The sequence below is a fragment of the Monodelphis domestica genome, chromosome 5 (assembly GCF_027887165.1).
Source record: "Monodelphis domestica isolate mMonDom1 chromosome 5, mMonDom1.pri, whole genome shotgun sequence".
Classification (NCBI taxonomy): Eukaryota; Metazoa; Chordata; class Mammalia; order Didelphimorphia; family Didelphidae; genus Monodelphis; species Monodelphis domestica.
Window position 1 is genome coordinate 202367421 of NC_077231.1, and position 24623 is coordinate 202392043.

Below are 24623 nucleotides of genomic sequence, written 5' to 3' on the forward strand. Positions count from 1 at the left end.
TTTAACTCAGGACTTCATAAACTCTAGCAATGCTTTCTAGGATTCATATTATGTAAAGATTAAAATTTAGGGGAGACTGAGGCAGGTAGAAATTAGTTTCTCTCTGCAAGGAGTATTCTATTTTTTAGAGGTTTACTGAAGATTAAGGATTAAAGAAAAGACAGGATAAGAAACACGTGCCTAGGCTAGAGTGGCCTAGACAAGATAATCTCACATCATGGAAGAGACGCCTCTGCTCCAAAACGGAATCCAAAAAGAAAAAAACAAAAGCCTTTGCAATCAGCTTAAATCCTTCCTCGATCTCGGCCCACCTCAGAATTGCATGAGATTACAAAGCATTTTGGGGAAGTGGAGCAAGGGCTTGTGGGGATTGAAGTCCCGAGTTCTAGCCTATTTTTTACATTCCTCCGTTTGATCGTTTGAAAAAAATTAATTTTTTTCCCAAAGAATCATGAAAACATAATCAATTTAAAGATTACATATAATTTGAGGATAAGAGAGAGAAAAAAGAATAAAACCAATAATTGTTGAACGCATTGACAAAAAGCCAGGTAGGGGGCAGTCCCCTTTGGCATGAAAGTATACATACAAATAAATGTTCAATCAACTATACCCAAAGTTCATTTTTGTGCAGCTTGTGGTTTGGGGGCTTCTTCATGGTATCTTCTCCAACAGTTCAGTTCTGGATTCAGAGAGGTAGCATCTTCTTTACCTAAAATTCTTCTCAAAAGGAATTTAAACTTTGCAATTTAAATAATGATATTTTTACGTTTCCCCCGTTAAGAGGGTGATTGAAAAAAAAAAGGATCACTTATGGATGCATGGCTGAGGTATGAGGTATATGAATCAATTGGCAAGAGATATTAAAAAGATATCAGAAAAATCCAAATAAAAAAGAAAAATTTCTGGATGAAAATATAGACTATCAAAGTCTTATGTGTAAAAATTCCAAGTAAAAGAAAAATAAATCTATAACAGGTCCTTGAATCAGGGCCCAATCAAAATGATCTAAGCAATGATGCATTTACCCAGTCAGTAGCCAGGACTACAGAAAAGTACCACACTATGAGAGGCAGAAAAGGGGACCAGATTATATGAGCCAAAGTTTCGGGTATACTCATCTGTGAGTATTTTCAGAGTGAGTGTGAACACAAGGAAAGCCTATGTCTAGCAATGATAAACACAGTAACCTCAAGTCTTCACACTAGGTTCAAGATCTTTGTATTGGCCTAGAAGTACATCAATCCATCCTGGATTGGCTTTTCTTTGGCTCTGTGAAATGGCTCTTGTGTGTATATCTTGTCCTGGAAGCAGACAGAACCATTAAGCAAAGTCCCATAATTTTTTAAATAATTAGTGGCATCATTTTTATAGTCACAAGCTTTTTAGGGCATGCATTAGCAAATGTATCTTAAACTTGTAGTACTGCAAAATCAAAAGGTTAAAGAAAATCTTAATGCTGGTGACATGTGCTTCAAATATAAAAAAGGAGAGAAAAAATTAAAAAAAAAACAAATAGTATATTGCACATGCAAGGAAAATATAAAAAAGAGCTTTAAAAAATTCAAAAATATAGCTTATAATCATTGACACTCTGTGTCAGCTAAGAAAATATAAAATGCAAGGCTTTCTCACCAAAAATTAGATCCATTTCCTCTTAATATCTGGCCATGCTCATTGTGAGTAGAAGGCAAATGAATTGAACAAGGTTAACAATTTTTCATTTTTAAAAATACAGTAGTATAAATATGCAGATATCAATATCCCCAAAATTCTCAATAACCCAATTAATTACAATAGCAAACAAACACACTATCATATTTCACATAAGTTGTTGTATGGCATTTTTTTTTAAACCTATGAATTGATGGACATTTATCACACACTTTTTTTTTTTAACGTAGCAATATTTTTTTAAACCAAGTAAAACTCATTTTGGTTTAAGAACATAAGAAATCTAGGGATCATTCTGGTGGAAGTTAAGTAGTGAGCTGAAGAGTATAAATAAAAGATGCTCCTTTTTTTTGGAGGCTTATAGGGATACAAATGCCCTGAGATTAACTGCCCCAACTTCCATTCACATATTTAGAAATGCGGGAAGGTTGGGGGCTATAAATAAATTTCACTTCAGCTACTGTAATGGGCCTTACCTTGTGGTAGGGGCAGGCAAAAATGACCAGAGATTGTTAAAAAAAAATTACAAAAATCATATTTAAAAAACCCTTAAAATCATTTGAGATATTTCGTATATTAAATTTTCCAAAGGTTGTTATACAATTATAACCAGTCCTGAAGTCCATCTATGTGATAATTTACAAAGTCAAATTAGAAAGGCTGTTTTTTTTTTAATATGGGCTTAATTACAATAATATTTGTTCAATAATTATTAGAGGAAAAGCAACAGAATTTTAAAACTCAGTACATTCAAAATAAATTCAATCAACCTTCAGTGTAACAGAATAGTATATTCAATCCAGTAATATATGAATTTAACATCACAAAGTTAAACCTTAAACAAAAAATGCAATAGAATACAGAGATTTTTATAAACCATTGGAGTTTGAAATGCCTCAAAATTTATCCTTTAGTCTCTTTGAAGTTCTTTAGGTGTGTTTTTTTTTCTTTTAATTAATTATCCATTTAAATGTCTATTGTCCGAAGGCAGAGTGGTAAGGGCTAGGCAATGGGGTCTGAGCAATCTGCTCTGGGCCACACGGCCATGAAGTGTCTCAGGCCAGATTTTAACTAGAGACCTCCCGTCTCTGGGCCTGGCTCCCAGTTTTCTGGGCCACTCATTTGCCCCTTCAAAGTTAAAGTTGAATCTTTGGGCTGAGTCTGCTCCCCGACAGGCAGGTGAAGTCAATGAAATTACCAGAAGAGTCAAAAGGTATCCTTTTAAACATCCCATTGCTATTAAGTTTCTGTTTGAAAAATCTGTTTCTTCTCCTCTCCCCTTTCTCTCTCCCCCTGCTCTGATACCTCCTCCTGCCCCAGTCCACGTGGAGCCAATTACCACCCCCCCCCCCAGTTTTGTTACCAGCTGATAGAAATGAGTCCAGAGCGATCTGCTCCAAGGAACTGGGTTTGTTGGATAGGCAGGTCACCAGGTGATTGCAATCTTGGTTGAATCAGGTGGGCCAGGTGAGCGAGAGAAAGACCGTGGGGTGGGCAGGGCCGGGAGCCGGAGCGCAGACAAACAGGGCTGGGAGCTAGGGCACCAGGTGAGAGGCCAGGAGCAGAAACAGGAGCCAGAGAGGGCTGCAGGCAGGAGCTGATCAAGATAGTTTTCTGAAAAGCATCTTGGAGAAACATGGCTTAAAAAAAATCATTATCTAGGCTAAAAAAATTGAGAAGTTCTCATCCCTTCGTGGTTGCCAACTATAAAGATTAAAATTTAGGGGAGACTGAGGCAGGTAGAAATTAGTTTCTCTCTGCAAGGAGTATTCTATTTTTTAGAGGTTTACTGAAGATTAAGGATTAAAGAAAAGACAGGATAAGAAACACGTGCCTAGGCCAGAGTGGCCTAGACAAGATAATCTCACATCATGGAAGAGACGCCTCTGCTCCAAAACGGAAGTCCAAAAAGAAAAAAACAAAAGCCTTTGCAATCAGCTTAAATTCTTCCTCGATCTTGACCCACCTCAGAATTGCATGAGATTACAAAGCATTTTGGGGAAGTGGAGCAAGGGCTTGTGGGGATTGAAGTCCTGAGTTCTAGCCTATTTTTTACAATTAGCAGTATTTTTTTTTCCCTCTGTGTGAAATAACTGCTGCGTTGATCAAGACTCAGGAGGCTCTCTGTTGCATCTTGGATATGTGGTCTATAAGAACTGTAACTCACAATTTTTTTACAGGTGAATATAAGGATCTGGTCCTGGCTAAGAAATAGAATGGTTGGTCAGTGGAATAGTCTAAATACACAGTAGTCATGGGTTAATGACTGTAGCAATCTAAGGCCCAGTCCAAAGATCCCAGCTTTTGGGATAAGAATGCACTATTTGACCATAACTACTGGGAAAATTGGAAATCAATATAGCAGAAACTAGATATAGACCATTATTTTACACCCTACACCTGTGTTGACAAAGATGTGGTACATGTGCCCTGGTAGTACAGAAGGAGCTGTTTTGTTCACCCACTCCACTATGCCTGAGGACATTTTTTGCATGCCTTGCCTTTCTGTCCAGCAGACCAATGCAAGCACTTCCTCCCTCTGCTCTCTGAGGAATGTGGGGGACTTATAGGTGGCTTGAAGATGCAATTTGGGCACACAGTTCCTAAAAGGTTTGCCATCGCTGCCCTATACATATGCCTATATATATATATATAGTCAAAATGATTATATGATTTAGACATAAGGGGAGATACCCTAAGCAAATTATGGGAACATAGAATAGTTTGTCAGATCTATGGAAAAGGGAACAGACAAGAGATAGAAAACATTATGAGATGTAAAGTGAATATTATATTGAATTACAAAGGGTTTGTACAAACAGAACCAGTGTAACCAAGATTAGAAGGGAAACAACAAACTGGGGAAAGTATTCTGCAGCACATTTCTCTGATAAAGGCTTCATTTTTTCCAAATATATGGAGGACTAAATCAAATTTATAAAAAATACAAGTCATTCTCCAATTGATAAATGGTCAAAGGATATGAACATGCAGTTTTCAAATGAAAAAATCAAAGCTATCAATAATCAGATGAAAAAATGTTCTAAATAACTCTTGATTAAAGAAATTCAAATTAAAAGAACTTAGGGGTACCACCTCGCACCTATCAGATTGGCCAATATGACAGTAAAGGAAAGTGATAAATGTTGGAGGGGATGTGGCAGAATTGAAACACTAATGCATTGTTGGTGGAATTGTGAATGGATTCAACCATTCTGGAGGGCAATTTGGAACTATACCCAAAGGGTTATAAAACTGTGCATACCCTTTGATCCTGTAATGCCTGTACCCCAAAAAGATTTTTTTTAAAGTGTAGGGGAGGACTTGTACAAAAATATTTATAACTGGACTTTTTGTTGTAACAAAGAATTAGAAATTGAGAGGATGTCCATCAATGGGGAATGTCTGAACAAATTGTGGTATATGATGGAATACTGTTGTGCTATAAGAAATGATAAGCCAGATGATTTCAGAAAAATATGGGAAGACCCATAGGAACTGATGCAGAGTGAAATAAGCAGAACTAGAGAATAACAGTAATACTGATCCTTCTACAGTCTTACCTCTTGACACAGGACAGACATATGTATTAAATTCTTTTTCCTCCATTTTGTTTTTGAAACATTTCTAATTGTTTAAGGAATGTTTCTCTTTGATATGGGAGAGATAGGAGGCATTCCTCTCCTTTTTGTCTCAGTGTGACGATTATCTGAATTTTATACAGATTTGTCTGTTACTAGGCCTTGGCAAAAACACATGCACACAGCATACTCTTTGCAGCTCACTGAAAAATTCTCCTTGACTCTGCATACTTGCTAGAGATATAAATCTTACTTTTTTAACCCTTACTTTATGTTTTAGAATTGATACTAGGTATTGGGTCCAAGGCAGAAAGATTGGTAAGGGGGAGGCAATTGGAATTAACTGACTTGCCTAAGGGTCACATGAGCTAAGAACTTTAGTTCTCTCCTGTTCTTATTGCTAGTTTTAAGATTATGTTTTAATGATATCTTTTGTCTTTCATTATAGTCATGGGGTGGGGGGACAATCAAAATCTTGTACCTCTCCAGACTCAGAGCTCTCCTGGGACAAAGAAAAACAAAGCTTTTTTCTAGTTTTTTGGGTTAATTCTCACAGTTAATTTTCATGATAGACTTACTGTTTTTGCCAGGTCTGTTCCCTGTTGCAGGACCTCTGTTCCTGGCAACTTCTGAGCAAGGTTTTATTGTTAGTGAATTTCCCTGTTTTTTTCCTTTTTTCTTTTCTAGGTTGGATTGACAATATAATTTATCAGTTTCTTGCTTATATTCTAATGCAAATAATAAATGCTCAAATTTTATTTGTAAGTCAAGTTCCTAACTACCTACCTCTTCTTTCTTTTTTATTGGTGATTGCGAATTACTATCTTCCTCATCTTGCTTCTTTACTGTCTTCATGAAGATGTGCAGGTTGAGCCAAAATTAGTTCATTATATGCTGGTAGTCCCATGAAATGATCTTATCCTCCCTTTACTGTTAGCTACCAGCATCTGTGATGTCTAGGGTTGTGGCTGGTATTTAAAATATTGGTCTTTTGGAATGACAGAGATCCTCCCTTTAACACCTGGCCCCCCCAAATCCATACAATATGATAGTGCAGCTGTATGACTGTATACCATTGTTCTATTTTGGAGGCATAGATCCTCATAGGATGACAGGGCCCCCAGCACAAGCACATGGGAATTTTTGGAAACTCATTTGTGACAAGGTTTTATCCACTCTTCAACCTCTCTTAACTGGAGTACTAAACTTTTTCAAGAAGGCAAGTAAATACAATTTTCTGTGTAATTTTGAGAACATTATTGTCTTTGAATAGTGTTTCCTTTTATTGGTGCCAAGCATACTTGAACTTTTGATGACCATCGTATATACATGACTGGACTTCTAAGTTATCTATAACTTAGTTCACATTCTTCTAGGGAGAAGAGATAAATGGAATATAGTTTTTTGAACAAAAAATGAGGACTTTTAAGTGTATTCTTAAGTTTAGACTATAACCCTAGTGATTCTATGCTGATCACAACATTCTTCCTTTTAAATTTAATTATTTGTTGCTTTTTCTAAAATACCATACTGTCACTTGACTTTTCAGGAATAAAGAATCTGAGATGATATAGAGTCAAACTCAGATAGAAACTAGGGCCACCAAGCCTTTCATAAGGACCCCTGCCAGCTTTCATATTGATTTAGAAAATATTAACATTATCTGTGTTCTTTTGTATTTTTTTTAATTGTTAAATTTTTCCCAATTATATTTTAATCTGGTTCTAGCCAACTGCTGTGTATTTTGACATCTCCATTGTAGGGAACCACAAGCACAATAATCCAAGGATTACCCAAATATAGGATCAAGATTCCTGTAATTGCTAGTGCAATTACTGTTGTCAGCTATGTGTATTGATTCAGAATCTTGAACCCTAGAGACTACATTTCCCACAATCCCCTTTTCCTTTTCCTGTTTATGCATCTCCTTATGTGGGGGAAGTTTTGGAGTTTCTGTTTCTGCCCACATGGCCCTCTCTCTAGCTCATACTAGCGGGAAGGAGGGAGCCTTTTGGGTGCTTACTGGAGTTTTTAAAAATTTTAATAAATAGTATTAAAATAATACTTGGAGTATTGGATATTAATTTTAATCTTTACATATGTCTATGGCTTTAGTAGTGTATATCTAGTCCTCAGAACCAAAATGACCAACATCTTTCTGTAGAATATTTTAGTTATTAGATCTTCTAACCTTGATTATCTCAGAAACAGGCACCCTTCTTTGCTTCATACGTTGAGAACCATTTTTTAACAAAGCAAATGTAAATATAGGACTTATGTTACTATATCATTTGCCATCAGGATAGTTGGACATACAGTTCCTTCCCACAGTAGTCATTTATCTAGTTATAGCATCTTATGCATTAATTCTGGATTTCTTTTTGCCCTTATTTTGCCTTTTTGCAACTTTTTGCCCCTTATGCCAGCAGCAATCCAATTCTACCTACAAGGACCAGGCAAACAAACATCAAATCTGCCATCACCTTTTTATTGGAGACCACATTTAACTGTCAGTTCCCTATCTTTAATCAATGTTTCCCTCATAGATTTTAGAGGAATGTTTCATTGGGCTGTTACTTGCCACCTAGGTTTTTTAAATCCGATGGTTTACCCCTTAACCCTCTCTTACCCCCCCCCCCTTTACAGTGGCCCTCCTTGTTTAAAATGTTCACTCTGTGCTGTGGTATCGTAACCTTCTGTTAACCCCACAACTACCCCTGCATTTGTCTAAGGGGAGAAACAGTTTATGAAACCTGCAATCCTGTACTCTCATTTCAATATGGCCCAACCCTATGAAGTTTTTTTTGGATTGTTCCAAAGAACCAAATGTTTTCTTCTGTTCACATTCCATTAATGTGGGTAGATTTTTTTCCCCCTTCAATATTGTACCTCTGAGCCTAAGCCCCATTAGACATTTCTAAGTGGGGATATAGGGAGTAGGAAATAGTAGGGCCTACCAGACTCCAAGTCAGAGGTCTTTTAAACTCTAGCTAGTCTAATGAATAAGACTTCAGAAGGATCCAGTTCTATCCACCTTTGTTTAAGCAATTAAACAAAGGTGGATAGAACTTGTTGACTTTGGTTTTAATTTCTCTTAATGGTCTTATGCCAATGTCATATGTATTCTGACCACCTTTTGTTTTGCCCTCAGTTCTTTTTACTTATTGTGGTTTGACTTAAATTTTAGTGGGAAGTTCTTAACCTCAGGTCTTTATTTCAATAACTATACTTCAGTATAATGTTTCCTTCATAATCTTATGTATTTTATTTTACACATTTAAAGACATTCTGGGAAGGGGTCCATAGACTTCACACACAAAAGTTTAAGAACTTGTTGGACTAGACCTTGGTAAGCATTTGCCACTAATCTACCCTGTTCTTTCTTTACCAGACCTGTTGCTTCTAGTTTCTCCCTAGTAGTAAATCTGGTATTCCTTCTGGATTTTATACCACTTCTGTCCTTTGACTTTGTTGCCCTACCTGATTATCTATCCCTGTTACCAGTTATCATCACGCTTGTCCTTTAGATAGTTTATCTCCATAGCTTCTCAGCCAATGTCTGTAGCATAAACTTACTATAGACCAGTTAGTAATATTAGCATATTAATTGGGTTCTTTATTTTATTTTATTTTTTTTAGGCAATGGCTATTATAAATGGCTTCCTTTATGTCTTTGGAGGAACAACTGGCTATGTGTACAGTACGGACCTACATCGGTTAGACCTGAATACACGGGAATGGATACAGCTAAAACCAAACAACCTTTCTTGTGATCTACCAGAAGAAAGGTATAGTTCTAAGATATGCTTGGCATTTACTGATAAGATTTTACTTGTTTAAAATGTCTGTGCATAGCTGGAAGAAAATTCTTTAGCTGATTGTGGAATAGAAAACTGATCTCAGTTTAGACAGTCTTCTGATGGGGGAATGGTACATTTCTCTTAACATGAAGGATCTTTCCTATTTTGCCCCTCCCTGATATTTGAATTTTCAGTACATTCTGGACTTTCTTTGCTCAAAAAAAACCCCTGAAATCTTGGAGAGGAAGTTAGTAGTAGTATTAATTACCAAAAAAATGGAACATGGTTAGGACAATTTCCCCTATTTTTCATCTATTGATTCTTCATATACTTATTAAACACTTAGTATGTATGATACATGCTGTGAAGTTCTGGGGGAGACATAAGAATGTAAGTGCCTCATTACATTTTTCTGCTTTTTAGGTACTAGCCCTAATTTGTTTCTCTTGTCTTTCCTTATACACTATCTTATAGTAAATTGCTTGTTCTTAAGATCAAGTTCATATAAATGCAAATTGATTTTTTCAATTGAATAGCAAAGATTAATTTTTAAAAACTTTTTTCTCTTTGTATTTCCTCCTAAAGTACTTTACTTATTCAAAATGGCATAGAAGAGTAAGAATCTTTCTCTTTGATATATCTTATTTGACTCATTACCCCAAAACTGTTTTGTCATCTAGAGAAAGCAATTGTAAAATGACGTCTTAAAGTTATATCCTTCAGGGAAGAAAGGAAAACTAGTTCCCTAGGTAAAAACTTAGCCACCTTTTCAAATATTTCATTGGTGTTGGACACAGATTTTTTGTTTTTTGAGGTAGATTTCTGACTTTCCCAATAAGTAATTTGAACTGATGGATGATCTAATAACCTAAGTTTTTATTAAATTTGGACAAAAATACTTTTTTCCTAAATGTATTTGATATTTTCAGGTATAGACATGAAATTGCACATGATGGGCAGAGGATATACATCTTAGGAGGTGGGACTTCCTGGACAGCTTATCCCTTAAACAAGGTAAAAAGGCCTTTCAGAACAGAAGGATATAAAGAAGTGTATTTCAACCAAAAAAATTAGTTTCAGTTACTTTAGTTTTTAGTCACTAATTTTAGTAGCTAAGGCCAGTCACTATCATGTGCTGAGCATCAATTTTGTATAGAATACTCTTTAATATACTCTTTAATAGTATTGGATTGATCAACTTCTGCTATGTTACAAGCTAAGAACTGAATGTCTTATGAAATATATCTCCTTAGAAAGTATGAAGAAAGTAACTTGAAGTGAAATTTTAGTAATTTTAGAAAGAAATGTCCAGTAAAAAAATAATTTTAGAAAGAAATGTCCAATACGTTCTCAACAGAGTTAGAATTTGAAGTAGGAGTTCCATTTCCTTGCATCATTCCCAGGGTCAATGGTGTAAAATCAGTTCTGGTGCCTTCTAGGTTGCAAAGCATTTTGAATAGTAATAGCTTCTACAGAAAATGATTTACATGCCCCAACACCATGTGTAACTGAGAATTCATGTTGCTTTAAAGCCTTTGTTGTCACTATTTGAAAGATAGCTTAATAGTAACAAAACTAAATTTTCTTAGAGTTTAACTTTGGTCTGTTAGTGTGTAACCATGTTTGGAAACGTAATATGATCTGGATATCTTAACACTTTATTTTGCCCTTTTAATTGTTTCTTTTTAATGTGTTTTTCTTTTGATCTATGTCTCCGTTTGCTATTAGGAAGTAAATGAACATTAAACCTCAGCATTGGGATTTGTAAGCCACTACTTTAGGGGCTATTTTAATCTACGCATTAGTGACCTTGTTGCTGAGTGGAGATGATCAGTGGCTGATGTCACACAGCTACCATAATTTTTCCATTGTTATTAGAGGAAAAAACTTTAGTTTTCTCACAGAAGATTATATAGGAAAGAATTAAATTATGGTGTGGTATGATTTAACCCAAATCCCTTGGAAGAATATATAATTTCAGTAGCTTATGATATTAGGAATCATTAGGGGGATTCAGTCTTTAGAGAACTGGTTCTAAATAGGTTTTTGTATAGTAATCCTTATCTTTTGTTGATGTGTTAAAAAGATCTTTTTTCCTGGGGAGGTTCTTAAGATTTAGAGTCCATTAGATTTTGCTTTATAATCTAGCGAGAATTTGAAAACCTGTATCAATCCCAGTGAATATTTCATTGTTATACATCTAGCAGATGAATCTTAAACGATTGAATTTAATGACTTTTTGTTAACGAATGAGTATAGATCAGAGAGATGCAAGGTCTAGGAAAGCTTGGCATGCATGGTGTTTGTGCAGGCAAGCATTAAAATATGGCTTGTTGGCCATCTAAAGTCACAAGTGTTTATCATTGTTTGCAATAAGTGTGTTTTCATATATATGTATATATGTGTGTGTTATTTTCTTTTCCTAAGATTCACGCATACAACCTTGAAACAAACACGTGGGAGGAAATTGCAACAAGACCCCATGAAAAAATAGGTAAATAATAAATGCTGATTGACTATCCTTGAATAAATGTAATTTCCTCTTTTGAGTGCTTGTTTGTAATGATTTAGTTGAGACTTGTGGTCCTAAAGTAAGAATGTTTGATATGTTAAATTGGACTGATATTAGAGAATAGTTTTGTTCTAGACTCAGATGGAAATTGTTTCCATCATTCAGTCACTATAGAAATGTGCTTTTTACAAGAATTGTTGAATTCTATGACAGACATGGGGGAGCAGTATAGAGTAGAATTTATATTTAAAAACCTTTTAGTGGACAGAGAATTAAATTTGGAGTTGGAGAATCTAGGTTTAAATCTCAGCTTTGCTTCTTGCCTACTTTGTAACTTTGGGCAAATCACACTTCACTTAAAGACTTTTATTTCCTCATCTGTAAAATGAGGGCATTGCAGTTGTTGATCACTCTATTCTTTCAGCCCAAAAGGTGTGTAAAGAATCGTGAGAAAACACAAAACCTGCAAAGGATTGGAATACCTGCACTATTGCCACCCCACTTCTTTATCACACCAGTTATGCAGGTCATTAGATATTTCCAATCTTTACGATCTCATCACATTCTTGTCAAACTAAGACTGTTGCACTTTACAGCTTTTCCTAGTGTAACTGAGGAATAATTTGTATTTTATTTAATTGAGCAATTCATAGTGTGTCTTTTACTATGTCATATTAACATAATGCTTTGTGTGAATAATAGAGCTTTGTATATATGTGTTTGTCAGGTTTCCCTGCAGCCAGAAGATGTCACAGTTGTGTACAAATAAAAAGTGGTAAGGACATTATACTAAATACTACTTTTAGCTTCTGTTCTTAATGAGTGAGTGACTAATTGAAAATAGAGTATAGCAATAGTACTTAGGAGGGAAGAAAACTGTTCTCTGGTGCCAGATAGAATTATTAGCTTCAAAGGTACTGTGTCATTCAGGAAGTAGAAAATATTATTTTTCCAAGTTCTTTATATGTTATATAAATAACCTTTCCTTGGAAGATATTATTTCATTTCATCACTGCTTACTTCCTACCCCTTAAGGTTATTAACAAACAGTATGATTGTTAGTCATAGAAAAGCACAACTGAGAAGAGTACCATTGTTTGAGGAATTGTTTTTGGTGTGAAGATCCAAACTATTATGTTAAAGTTTTTCTTGAACCCAAATGAAAAAAGATTTTTAAAATTCCAAACAACTCTCCTATAAGTGACCTAATTTTTTATCATCGTTGAGTTGTAACAGTGAACTATTTTCACTTCATCAGTGATGAACTGTAGACCCTTCTGGGGATTCAGAAATTTTCTGGTTTGGCTCTGTCTTATAGACATGCTACTAAAGTAATTGCCTTCTGGTTCCAGCTAAAATTCCTACATTGTTGCATAGAACTTGAATGTCTATCCATCCTTATAAGTTTTTCAGTTAGTTACAGCTCTTTTTTACTTAAAAGTTTTTTGGCTTTAATATGCTTTTGTTCCTATTTTGATCATGGGAACTGAATAATTATCTCACACAGAAGAGTTAAGACATAGTGATACCGAACATCCCAAGTGAGTTGGGACTTCTGTCTTATCCTTGGCCATGGTTTTCTGTCTAGCTACTGAAAAGCCCAGGGATTGCCTTTTTGTGACCTAAAGCCAGAAAGCAGTTATGCTTGTCCCTGTGGGAATGGTTTTACTTACATTGGTATATTGCAGAATCTATACTCTTTTTAGGGATATTAGGGGTATTTTTAAAGACTCTCATAACACTTAGTCTTCCCCAGTTTGGTTTTCTGCCAGTTTTCCATGCTCTTCCTTCAGTATAAAATTTGGTACCACACAACTGGTATCTTTAGGTGGCATGAAAATAAAACTTAGCAAGTCATGTAATGTACCTTAAACATTGGGTTAATTTGGCTCATATAATCTGTCCTTTATTTCTGTCCTTTGTAGATGTATTTGTTTGTGGTGGTTATAATGGAGAAGTAATTCTGGGAGATGTCTGGAAATTGAGTCTGCAAACTTTCCAGTGGTTAAAGCTTCCAGCTGTTATGCCTGAGCCAGTTTATTTCCACTGTGCAGCTGTTACACCAGTAAGTTTTTATTTTATTCCTTTCACTAGAATGGGTTGGCAAGGTCATTTCTATTTGGAGAAATTATTGGTAATGAGCTTCTGATATAAACAGATGAACTCCTTTACATATAAGATTCCGCTTTGAAGCTTGCTTCCAAGGTTTGCTATACCCCTGAGTTTAGGAAAGAAAGAAAGACACTTAATACCAAGACCTACGCATTCAAAACATCATAGCATGTCAAATCAGTGATCCGTTGCTGGGTTCAAATTCAATAAATCTCATAATCTCTCTGACCCTAAGTTTCCTCATATGTAATATGAGGGATTGGACTAGATAATGTTTTTTTAAATGTCTTGCAAATCTACAATCCTGTGGATATTCCTCCTGAATGTCAACCTTATAAGAGATATACATTAATTCTCATAACTTTATTAATGTACAATAGCCATATCTTTTTTTTTGCAGACTTTATCAGTATTGTTTTTAATTTGGAAAATTAATTTAGGATATTTTTCCATGATTACAAGATTCATGTTCTTTCACTCCCCTCCCATAGCCAATGTGCAATTCCACTGGGTTTTACATGTGTCCTTGATCAAGACCTATTTCCATAGTATTGATATTTGCACTAGGGTGATCATTTAGAGTCTAAATCCCCAATCATATCCCCATCGACCCATTTGATCAGGCAGTTGTTTTTCTTCTGGGTTTCTATTCCCACAGTTCTTTCTCTGAATATGGATAGCATTCTTTCTAATAAGTCCCTCAGAATTGTCCTGGATTGTTGCATTGCTGCTAGTAGAGAATTCATTCAATTGTGCCAGTTATCTGTCTCTGTGTCTAATGTTCTCCTGGTTCTGCTCCTCTCTGCATCAATTTCTGGAGGTCTTTCCAGTGCACATGGAATTCCTCCAGTTCGTTATTCCTTTGAGCACAATAGTATCCCATCACCAACATATACCACAATTTGTTCAGCCATCCCCTAGCCATACCTTTTTAAAAATTACCAGCATTTGTTTATGTGACTTGATAGCTATGTGACTTGATTTTGGTTCTACCTGCTTTATAAAAATCTATTTTCCAAGAAGAGTCTTCACTAGATCATCAGTATGTCTTTCTCATTTAATTTTTTTTTCTCATTTAATGTGTACTTTTCTGTTTGCCCTATTTGTTTACAGGCTGGTTGCATGTATATTCATGGAGGAGTGGTGAACATTCATGAAAATAAACGGACTGGATCATTATTTAAGATATGGCTGGTGGTGCCCAGTCTTCTGGAACTGTCATGGGAGAAACTTCTTGGGGCCTTCCCTCACTTAGCAAACCTCTCCCGGACACAACTTCTGCACCTTGGACTCACACAGGGACTCATTGAGCGGTTGAAATGAGGATTTCTGGACTGTTCATTCACCCTGGAAATAATAATTTAAAGAGACTTCTTTCTCTATTTATGAGCAGCGTGGAGTGTCCTACCAAGAGGATTGAGTACCCTGATCAAGGCCTTACTCAGAAAATACATCCGATGCCTTTCTGTAAATTTGTTTTTAAGTTTATGGAAATGTGTGAATTTCCCCTTATGCTGCTTCTCCTTCTTCCCTGTCCCCTTCCCCCAGTTCCCTCTTTTTTGATGGGAAAAGGAGGGGGAGTTTATCCCTCTGAACATCTCTTTAAAATATCATGAATCAAGATAAAAGTATAAACTTCTTTTTCAGGAAAATTCTGAACATATAGTCAGCAACTTTTGGCTAGTGCTCTCTGCCTTTGAAATATCATCACCAGATTACAGTAGTTCATAGGAAGGGTACTTGGATGAGAGCTTTGCTGGTTTTCCTTGACCCCAGATGTTTTAATTTATTGTTTATGAAGAGGTATTTAATTGAGTAGATCTTTCTAACTGCAGCAGTCTTTGACATTTTACTGTATAGACAGCCCAAATGCATACATTGGCTTTTGATGGGAGGGTAAGGCAACTCAATAGTTCTAGATTGTTTACCTATTTGTCCCTTTGGGGTAGGGAAATGTTGGCTTACCTAAGAACTTATATGTACATTATGGTCATGCTCTATATTGCTGCTCCTGAAGACCAGGGTACCAGGAACATTCCAAATAAAAAAGGGACTGTCAGCCAAAGCAAGCCAGAATGACTTAAAAACACTGGCATGCTCTTTCAGTGTTTTTCAGTGTTTCCTGTCTCACCTCATGGTGAAATGTGAGTATAAACAAATTGCTCAAGAGTCATGTAATATGGATTGTTAAGTCAATCATGAGGTCCTAGGATCATGTAGTTTAAAGTGTATAAGGATAACCTGCAGCTGTTTCCTTTTTGGAGAATTCAGACTTGGTCTGTGATCTGAAACATGAACTTTGGTTTTCATTGTAAGCATCTTCCAGGCCTCAGAATCTGTGCCATTTAAGTAAGTAACCTGCTGCTTTTTAGGCTCTGAACCACAAGCCTCTTACTTTCTCAGGCAATGGGATTTTCCCTTTAGAAAGCTAACTAGTGTTCCGCTTTTCTTTCTGTTCATACATGCATTGTGCTCTTGAGTCATATGATCCTAGTAGATGGAAAAAGCCCAAATCAGTACATGATCCATTCTGGGAAACCAAGTGTCATTTAATAACCATCATGGGGGAAGAATGCAGTTGAATGTCATTTTCAATTTTGTGTAGAGTTTTCAACCTTATTCTTTCTAAATTTAAGAAAGTTACTTGAATTTGTGATTTACTTTTTCACTGATCTGTTAGATAACAATTGCGTAGATCATAGTCAGGTGGGCATGTGGTTATACACAGTTAATAAAGGTGCTTAAGAAACACAGGAAATGCAGACCTGGTTGTCCCAGCTAGGTCCAATGTAGATTTGGGACATGCTTTTCTGTTTAAGTGCCTTTTGTTTCAACTAACTCTTAAATAATTTTATCTTTCCTTCACTTAAAAAATTGCTAGAGGGTGTGTGTGTTTTAAATAGTCTCTGAGTTAAAAGCATCCAGTATCCAGGAAAGAAGCGTAGAGTTGTGTGGAGTGTAAAACTGTATACTGTTCAACCTTTCTTCTAGACCTCTTTATAACATCCCATCTGAGTGGCATGAAGACTTAACAGATTTTTTTTGTTTGTAGTAGATTGGGACTAACATTTGGGTTTTAACCTTAGGACAGTTTTAGCTTGCTCCTCTTTTGATATGGGCTACCTAAAGAAAGGTGCAGCCACATAATATATCTTGTCCTTTTCCATACTTTTTACTACTAATAGTTTGATAACCACTTGGCTTTTGTAGTTGGTTGTTATTGCTTCAGTAAGAGGGTGATTTCCCTGTGATGGCTAGTCAAGATAAGTCCATTTTTAGTTCAGAGGAGGCAGTTCTGTGGCAGGCTGTCAATCTGAGCTAATAGTATTGACAGAAGTATCAGATAAGCCAGGCTGTCAGATTGGGTGGGTAGGATGGTATTTCCTGAGGTCAAAGCATGAGATCCTTCAGCTTGGAGCCTTGTGATTTTGTAGCAGTAACTGACAGCTGCTCTAGAAAGCTGGAGAGAGGGAGCTGACTCAGTCATCACTCTTATCTGCTAGCAGACCCCTTGGAAGCTCCAGAGACAGAAGAATAGTAGCACTCACTGTGTCTGCATTAGAGCAGGCCTTATTGACCACAGCAGTCAACATACCCGGTTTCCTTGTAAAAAGGACCCTTCCATCCTTTGTCCAGAGGATCCTGTTTTTATTAAAGTAGTGAAAGGACGTGTGTAGCTAGATCTCTCCAAATGCTACATAATGAAACATACAGTTCTTCCCAAATGAGAGTTAACATTTATATAATGCTTTAAGATACACAAAGTGCTTTCTTTACATCAGCCCTGTGAAAGTACTTGAAGTATTATCATCCTGAATTTTTAGGTGAAACAGGCTGAGTTGAAGTGACTGGCTAAATAGACCAACTACTGAAGGTTTGGAGATACAAATCAAGAACATCTTTTCTGACTCTGGGTCAGAAAATTCCTATGCTATGTGTGTTTTGTTGAGTCATTTTTCTGTTGTGTTTGATTCTTCATGATCCCATTTGGAGTTCTCTTGGAGAAGATACTGAAGTGGTTTGCCATTTTGTCCTCATTTTACAGATGAGGAAACTGAGGCAAACAGGGTTAAGTCGCTTACCCAGGGTCACATAGCTAGTACATATCTGAAGTTGGATTTGAACTCAGGTCTTCTTGACTCCAGGCTTGGCACTTTATCCACTGTGCCACCTAGCTGTCCATGTGTAGTATTTATTTAAATAATCTTGTTGGAATGAATTTAAGAGTTTGCAAAGAATTTTGTTATATAATTAGCTAGCAATATGATTTCACCTTGACTCTTGTGCCTGTTGCATGAAAGCATCTGTGTCTTTCAGACATCTGGAACCATGTCTTATTTGTCATCTACAAATTTAAGTGCAATATATATATGAATTACAATAACGTGTTTTTATATGTGTGTGCTTCTTTAGTACTTCATAAGATCTATGATTTCATTGTTGTGGATCTTTTCTTGATACAGATAAAAACTCTTTGCCTTTAGGAGAAAGTCTTCATGAATTGCTGAGGCCACAAAAATTCACCCAGTGGCTTCTTTTCTGATGATGAACTTTCCCAAACTTAGCTGGTTGGTCTTTGAGTGACAGTCTGTGATCTAGCTTGCACAAAACACTTTTTTACCTTGCTATAGGCCCAAGCCTCCATTCTCTTTTGAGGCATCAGAGAAGAACCTGAGTACAGGTCATTAATATGTATAGATAGGTAAACAGTTGTGAGCATAAAGTAGTAAGTCAGATTGATGTGCATGGCTTAGGGAAATCAATCCATTATTTTCTAATCTCACTGTATATCTTACTCAGAATTTTAATGATATAGCTTGGTTTAGGTCAGATTTTGGCAAAATTGAAATTTTCAGTTTCTGATTTTTGAATCCGAGGGGTTTTCAGGCTTTAGGTTTTAGAGACTTAGTTTTTGGTGGCCTACGATAGTTGGAATATCTATTTAAAAGTCCTTTGTGTCATCTATTATTTGCACATTTCCTAGCTGTCTTTGTCCACTTAGAATAATAACTTGTATTTATAGAATGCTTTAAAATTAAAGCACCTATTTTTCATTTGGAAAGCAGTCCTTCCCAAGAACAAAGGAAACCTATAAATGAAGATATCTAAATATACTTCTAAAGCCATCCTTCCCCTTATGTATAAAATTGTTTATATGTGAATAGGAAGATGACTGTTTTAATGAAATATTTTCTACACTGTTAACATATATAAGACTAGAAATGAAACATTTAATCATTTTTCATAAGCCAAAGTGAAGCCTTTTTCTTTGGGAGGCCAATTTTTCCAGTGACTCAAAATAGAAAATGTGTATTAAGTAATTTGCATTGATAACATCACTAGAAGGAAAAGAAAGGAAAACATCATTGGTTACCACATACACTTGAGATAGAGCAAAGGAGATGTCAGCAATCTTATTTGGAATGCATGGCTAGTAGTAATGGTAGTGATAGTGTGGGAGCAGCATGAAAGACTGAATCCATTTCTACTCAGTATAGCGTTTTCTCAAACCGTTTTGTCAATGCCCTTCATCCCTGTTTTTCTGGAAGAGAGGCTAATAATGAGCAGAGGCATCTGGGTTCCATTGTATAAACAATTTTGAATTAGCAGACTGATTATAATGGGTGTTATTCATATGACTGTCTTCATTTTGGTCTTCTGATCATTTCTGTAACTTGGGGATCTTTTTAGGATTCTCCTGTTGCAGAAATAGGAAGGAATTTCATTGTCTTACACACACAAACACTCACATGTATGTCTTGTTTTAGATGTTGTCGCCTTATAACCACCAAAGAATTCCTAGTACCTAAAGAAAAGGAAATTGGTACATAGTGCAAGGGAAAACATTTAACAGTTATGACTTTTTTCAACTACTCATGTCACCACTAAAGTTGCAGGAACACCTTTTAATCTTTTTAGCGTTTGTTTGTTTTTTTTTGACTGCAGAGTTTTGCATACAGATAAAGGGAAGGGCTTTTTTGAGAATCCTTAGTTACAATTCTTCAAAATGGGCTCTTTTTACCGTGTTCACAGAAGCTAAAGCTGTTTATAGCTTACTGAATTAAAAGTTTCTCACTACCAGGATCTTGAATTAATAATGTAAAGTGTCTCCCTTTCATATTAACAGTTTTGATATGGAATACTTTTTGCTCCAAGGGTGTTGAAGGAAGATGATAAAGGTTTAAATTCCAGGATCATGAAATCTAGAAGCCAAACTCTGTCCTGGCTACTTCTAGCTTGTCTTGTTTCCTCAAATATTCAGGAAAGGTATGGCCCTCTTAGCAAGACAAGTTGTAGACTGGGAGCAGTACAGAAACATCATGCTAAAAAAGATGACTACTTCAGTATATTTAATGGTGGAATAAAAACTATTAACAAGTTTTTTGAGTTTTATATCTCCAAAACTGACTAGTGGTTTTTTTTCAAGGCATCATCTTAGATTTTGTGTAGTAAGGGCAGTATGTAAACCCAGAGGTTTTCAGAATTCATAGCAATGTATATTCTTATGAAAAGTCACCACTTGGCCATTTGAAATGACTGATAGCTTGTCCATCCTGTCCCCTTAATATACAAAGAAAGGCACAAAAGAACATTTTAACATCTATTATCCCCCAAAGTGGGAGTGTTGGTAAATATCTGAAAATACATACCAGAAGACAGTCAAGAAAAAACTGTAATGTAGGTTCTAAGGAATAAACCTAGGCCTAGCTCTTTACCAGAAATATAGTATGTTTGGTGCCATATGTAATGTTGCCTTGCCCTGTGGCTGTACGGTGCAGCCCTGTTAGACTGCTCCAGATGTCTTTGCCATCTTCTGTGCATGAAATATAATGAGATCAATTTTTCCATCCTGCCTGGTTTTCTTTGTGCAGTAGGGAGCATAGAGGAATTTCCCTAGTATTGCCACTGTGTATTCATGTACCCTGTCGGTGTTTTGCTGTTTGTTTTCTAAAGAGATCTGCTCAATAAATCTGTTCAAAATCCAGTTGCTTAATGGCCAGCCTAGTCTCCTTAGAGTAGTTACGTAAGCTGGACTGTGGGTTGGGCACCAAATGATGTTGGAATCCATAGCTCACCAACAAATCGCTCCCCTCTCCACTCCAAAACTTGGTAACGTTTAGACTATTCCAGATGTAGCATTGTAGTTGGTGCTCTTGGATACTAAAAGTGAAATGGTGGACATGGTTTAAGGAATATTGGACTGGAAATATAAAATGGCCCTGGTAGAGAGGCATTGTGGTGAGAGGAAAGGAGGCTGGACAATAAGATAATACTCCTGGTTTTGAATTCTGTTTCTAATGATTTATGATCTGTGTGACCAAGTACAAACAGCTTGATCTTGAAGCCTTCATTTTTTCATCTATCAAATGGGCATTTCAGAGTACCCAACTCACAGGATGATGTGGTTGGAATAAGACATAAAAGTACCCTATAAAGTTGGCTGTCGTTATTAATCTATTTTAGGTCTGACTGCCACTAGCTGTGTGACCTTGAAGGTAATCCACCACTTTTGAGCCTCAGTTGCCTCATCTGTAGGAGGAGGTGAGTTGAATTAGATGCTAAGAATTTCAGATAAGTCAGGAACCTGATTCTGCTACCAGCCCTGAGTGACCAATTTTCCTCTACTTGGTTTCCTTTGTCAGTGCAAACCCCCTTTATCTTATCCTAAGAATATTTAAACCCCTGACTAGGAAAATGATGCCCATTAAATTTATCAATGAATAAGCAGCTTTATAACCAATTCCATAACTGCTCACTTTTATGGTAATAGAGTTCTCTTTTGTTGAAATCCTTTTTTTTTTTAAGTAGTGACTAAGAAACAAAGAATTGATATTTAGTTTTTAGTGAATTAGTATTAGTGGTATTAAGGAGATGTCAGTCTTACTCCTCCCTTTTTCCCTCCCATCCTTTAATAATCTTATCTGGTTTGGTGAATAGCATGTGAATTTAGGGTGTTTGAAAATGGAAGGGAAGGGAATTCAGTGTAGCTGACCTCCTCTTCCTCCTCCTCCTCTTTTTACCCAGAGAAAACTACCATCTCTGCAATATTGATAGCTTATCTCCTTAAAACAGGGATGCAGGGGACAGTTAAGGGGAATAGGGAATTAAGAGCCAGGTCTAGAGACAGGAGGTCCTGGATTAAAATATGACCTCCGATACTTCCTAGCTACGTGATCCTGGGCAAGTCACTTAGACCCATTGCTTAACCTTTACCACTCTTTTACCTTAGAACCAATACATAATACTGATCCTAAAACAGATCAAGGTTTTTTTTTAAAAAGATGCAAAAATTAATGAAGTAAAAGCTGTTGGTTTCCCTAGACATTGCATGGCAGCAGGGTAAATGATCAAAGCTGCCTTTTTCACCTCTAATCTCTTTTTATCTTTTTAAGACACAGCAAAAATCTTGGTACCTGTAGTTTCTGTATTAAGTAGGCAGGGAGAGCGTAGTGCAGGCAGATTGAGGCTGTAAAATATCCTTTGGAAATTCATCATCATCATTCTTGGATGTGGCAAGAGTCAAAAATGACCAAGGGAAAAGTGGGACCTCATTTTATTTGCCTAGTCCTTTCCCTCCCCTGCAAAAATAAAATCAAGGGAATGAAGTTTTAGTGAAAATGCAGTTTTTGTTCTTCAATAGTTCCCACCATACAAAAATGAAGAGAATAAGAGTGGTGTAAAGTTGGAGAGATTAGATTGACTCCTCCTGACTTCCCAGTGTAGTTCTATAGATTTCAAACCAGATTAATAAATCCTAGTTGGAGAGATTTAGATTGACTCCTCCTGACTTCCCAGTGTAGTTCCATAGATTTCAAACCAGATTAATAAATCCTTAAGACCTACACAGGTCCCTCAGCCTCAAAGGAAAGTACCCAGTCAACTCAGATGCAGCCAAATGGTTGGTCCAGTAGGAAGTACCATTAGCCAGCAGGGGAAGGTGCAAAGAAATACACAGCTAAGAGGTAGAGGGATACATTTAGGACCATAGCACAACCTCTTAGGAGTTAGATTTGGTGGTAACCACTTGAGAAAACAGTTACTTTTATGTTCTCTTGGAGATTTAAGAGCACCCTTTGCTATATGGTTTTAGGCAGAACTCTGACATCTTTTCAAAACTGCCTACACAACTCCCCCTGCCCCCAAGTCAGTCAATCCCAGAGGCTTCCCTGCCCAGAATTACCTATTTCTACCTGTTTAGCCTCATCCTTTCCCTCCTGTCCAACCCACCTTGAAAATAGTCACCCTTGTCATCCAAGAAGATATACTTTATGAGAAAGACACACATTGGCCTAGACATGGAGGGCATTGAAGAAGAGCAGAAACCCTATTGGAAGAAGAGAGTAACTCAGACCTGTGCTAATTTGACCTGGTAATGGGAATTGGGGTGATTTAAGATGTTAAGGTATCCTCCTTTTTTTAAAGCCTTACCTTTTATCTTAGAAATAATATCAAGTATCAGTTCCAAGACAATGCAGTAAGGGCTAGGTAGTGGGCGTTAAGTGACTTACCCGGGGTCCCACAGGAGTGTCTGAGGCCAGATTTTAACCCAGGTTGTCCTATCTTGAGGCTTGACTTTCTAACCACTTAGGCCACCTAGTTGCCTCAATTTTTTATGCCCCTTTTTCACAGCACTTTTAAAACACCTAATCTCAAGAGCATTCACATATTTTTTAAATTACCTTAGTGATCTACTTCAGCCTCCCTCCTGTCAAGATTAAAATTAATATTCAATACTCCAAGTATTTTTAACACTATTTATTAAAATCCACTTAGAGCAGAGAGAAATTAAAAATCAGAGAAATTAAAAAAAAAAAAGACAAAGAAGCACTCCCTCCACACTGATACCAGCTAAACCTCAATCCACTTAAGGAGACACACAAGCAGGAAAAGGAAAAGGGGGTTGTGGGAAATGTATTCTCTAGGGTTCAAGATTCTAAATCAGTACAGTTCCCCCTGTGATCCTTTGGGAGACCAGTCTCCCCAATGGATCATGAAAACATAACTAACTTATAACTTGAACTAGAGGTATATACAAATATTACAGTTTTTAAAGGGAAATCAGAATAATTTGGGGATAAGAGGAAAATAAAAGGGAAAAGGAACAAAACTAATAATAAGTGGTAATCATGGCTGCAATCTAGACGCCACACGCTTCCTCTCCCCAGCACCGAACGAAATAGACTACATCAAAGGAGCATAAAAATCACCTTTGGAGGAACAGAAGTACTCCCCAGTACCCCACAGAGGCGAAGGTATGTGGGGTTTGAACATTTCCACACTATAATAAGAAGGAAAAGCTTGCACAGAAACGTGAACTGAGCTGCCCTTCCCCCCCCCACCTCCCCCACCAAACCAGAGTGAGCTACTGGAGCGCTCACTGGGACAGTGAGTGAGTGGGGAACGTCTCTGTCTGGGGGGGCACTCCAGGGTCCTTGGGATCTGGGGACTGCCAGGAAAAAACATCTTGGGGTGGTTTCACGGGAGAATTCTGCGTTGATCACAGCGGACCCAGGGAGCCGTACTCGGGGCAGTTGTGCTGAGCATCTGGGCAGAGCTAAACACCAGGGGCGGAACACGCGCTGATTATCTGGGCGGAGCTGAACACCTGGGCACTTTGGCTGTGATCAGGGGCCCGGCGCTTTAAGAAACCTCAGAGGCTGGGAAGAACTAGTCTGAGGCAACCTAAATTCACAGAAAACCCACCCATATCACCCAGACCCCAGACCAAAAAGGAAAGGGGAATAAAACCACCAAAGGGATGGCTCACATGGCCCAAAATCAAGCCTCCAGGAAGAAAGGGAAAAAGGTGACTATTGAAAACTTTTATGGTGGAAGTACCAAGGAAAAGAAGAGAATGAGGATGAAATCCAAAAAAAATCAGAACATGCCTCCCAAAATGGAAACTATCAACAAGCTCTGGAAGATCTCAAACTGGAACTTACC

The 24623-nt window shown here is 36.9% G+C and overlaps 1 protein-coding gene across 5 annotated transcripts in view; it reads left to right on the forward strand.

Moving 5' to 3' along the window:
* The window catches only part of KLHDC10 (kelch domain containing 10), a 68028-nt gene extending 47364 nt beyond the window's left edge, over positions 1 to 20664 (forward strand). For all 5 annotated transcript variants that reach the window (XM_001366932.5, XM_007504306.3, XM_007504307.3 and 2 more), the window contains 6 exons: positions 8895 to 9043; positions 9985 to 10069; positions 11483 to 11549; positions 12295 to 12342; positions 13493 to 13632; positions 14793 to 20664. In XM_001366932.5, coding sequence (XP_001366969.1) covers positions 8895 to 9043; positions 9985 to 10069; positions 11483 to 11549; positions 12295 to 12342; positions 13493 to 13632; positions 14793 to 15002 — 699 coding nt within the window. In that variant the 3' untranslated portion in view covers positions 15003 to 20664. The remainder of the gene's footprint in view (positions 1 to 8894; positions 9044 to 9984; positions 10070 to 11482; positions 11550 to 12294; positions 12343 to 13492; positions 13633 to 14792) is intronic.
* The last annotated feature ends 3959 nt before the right edge of the window (positions 20665 to 24623 follow it).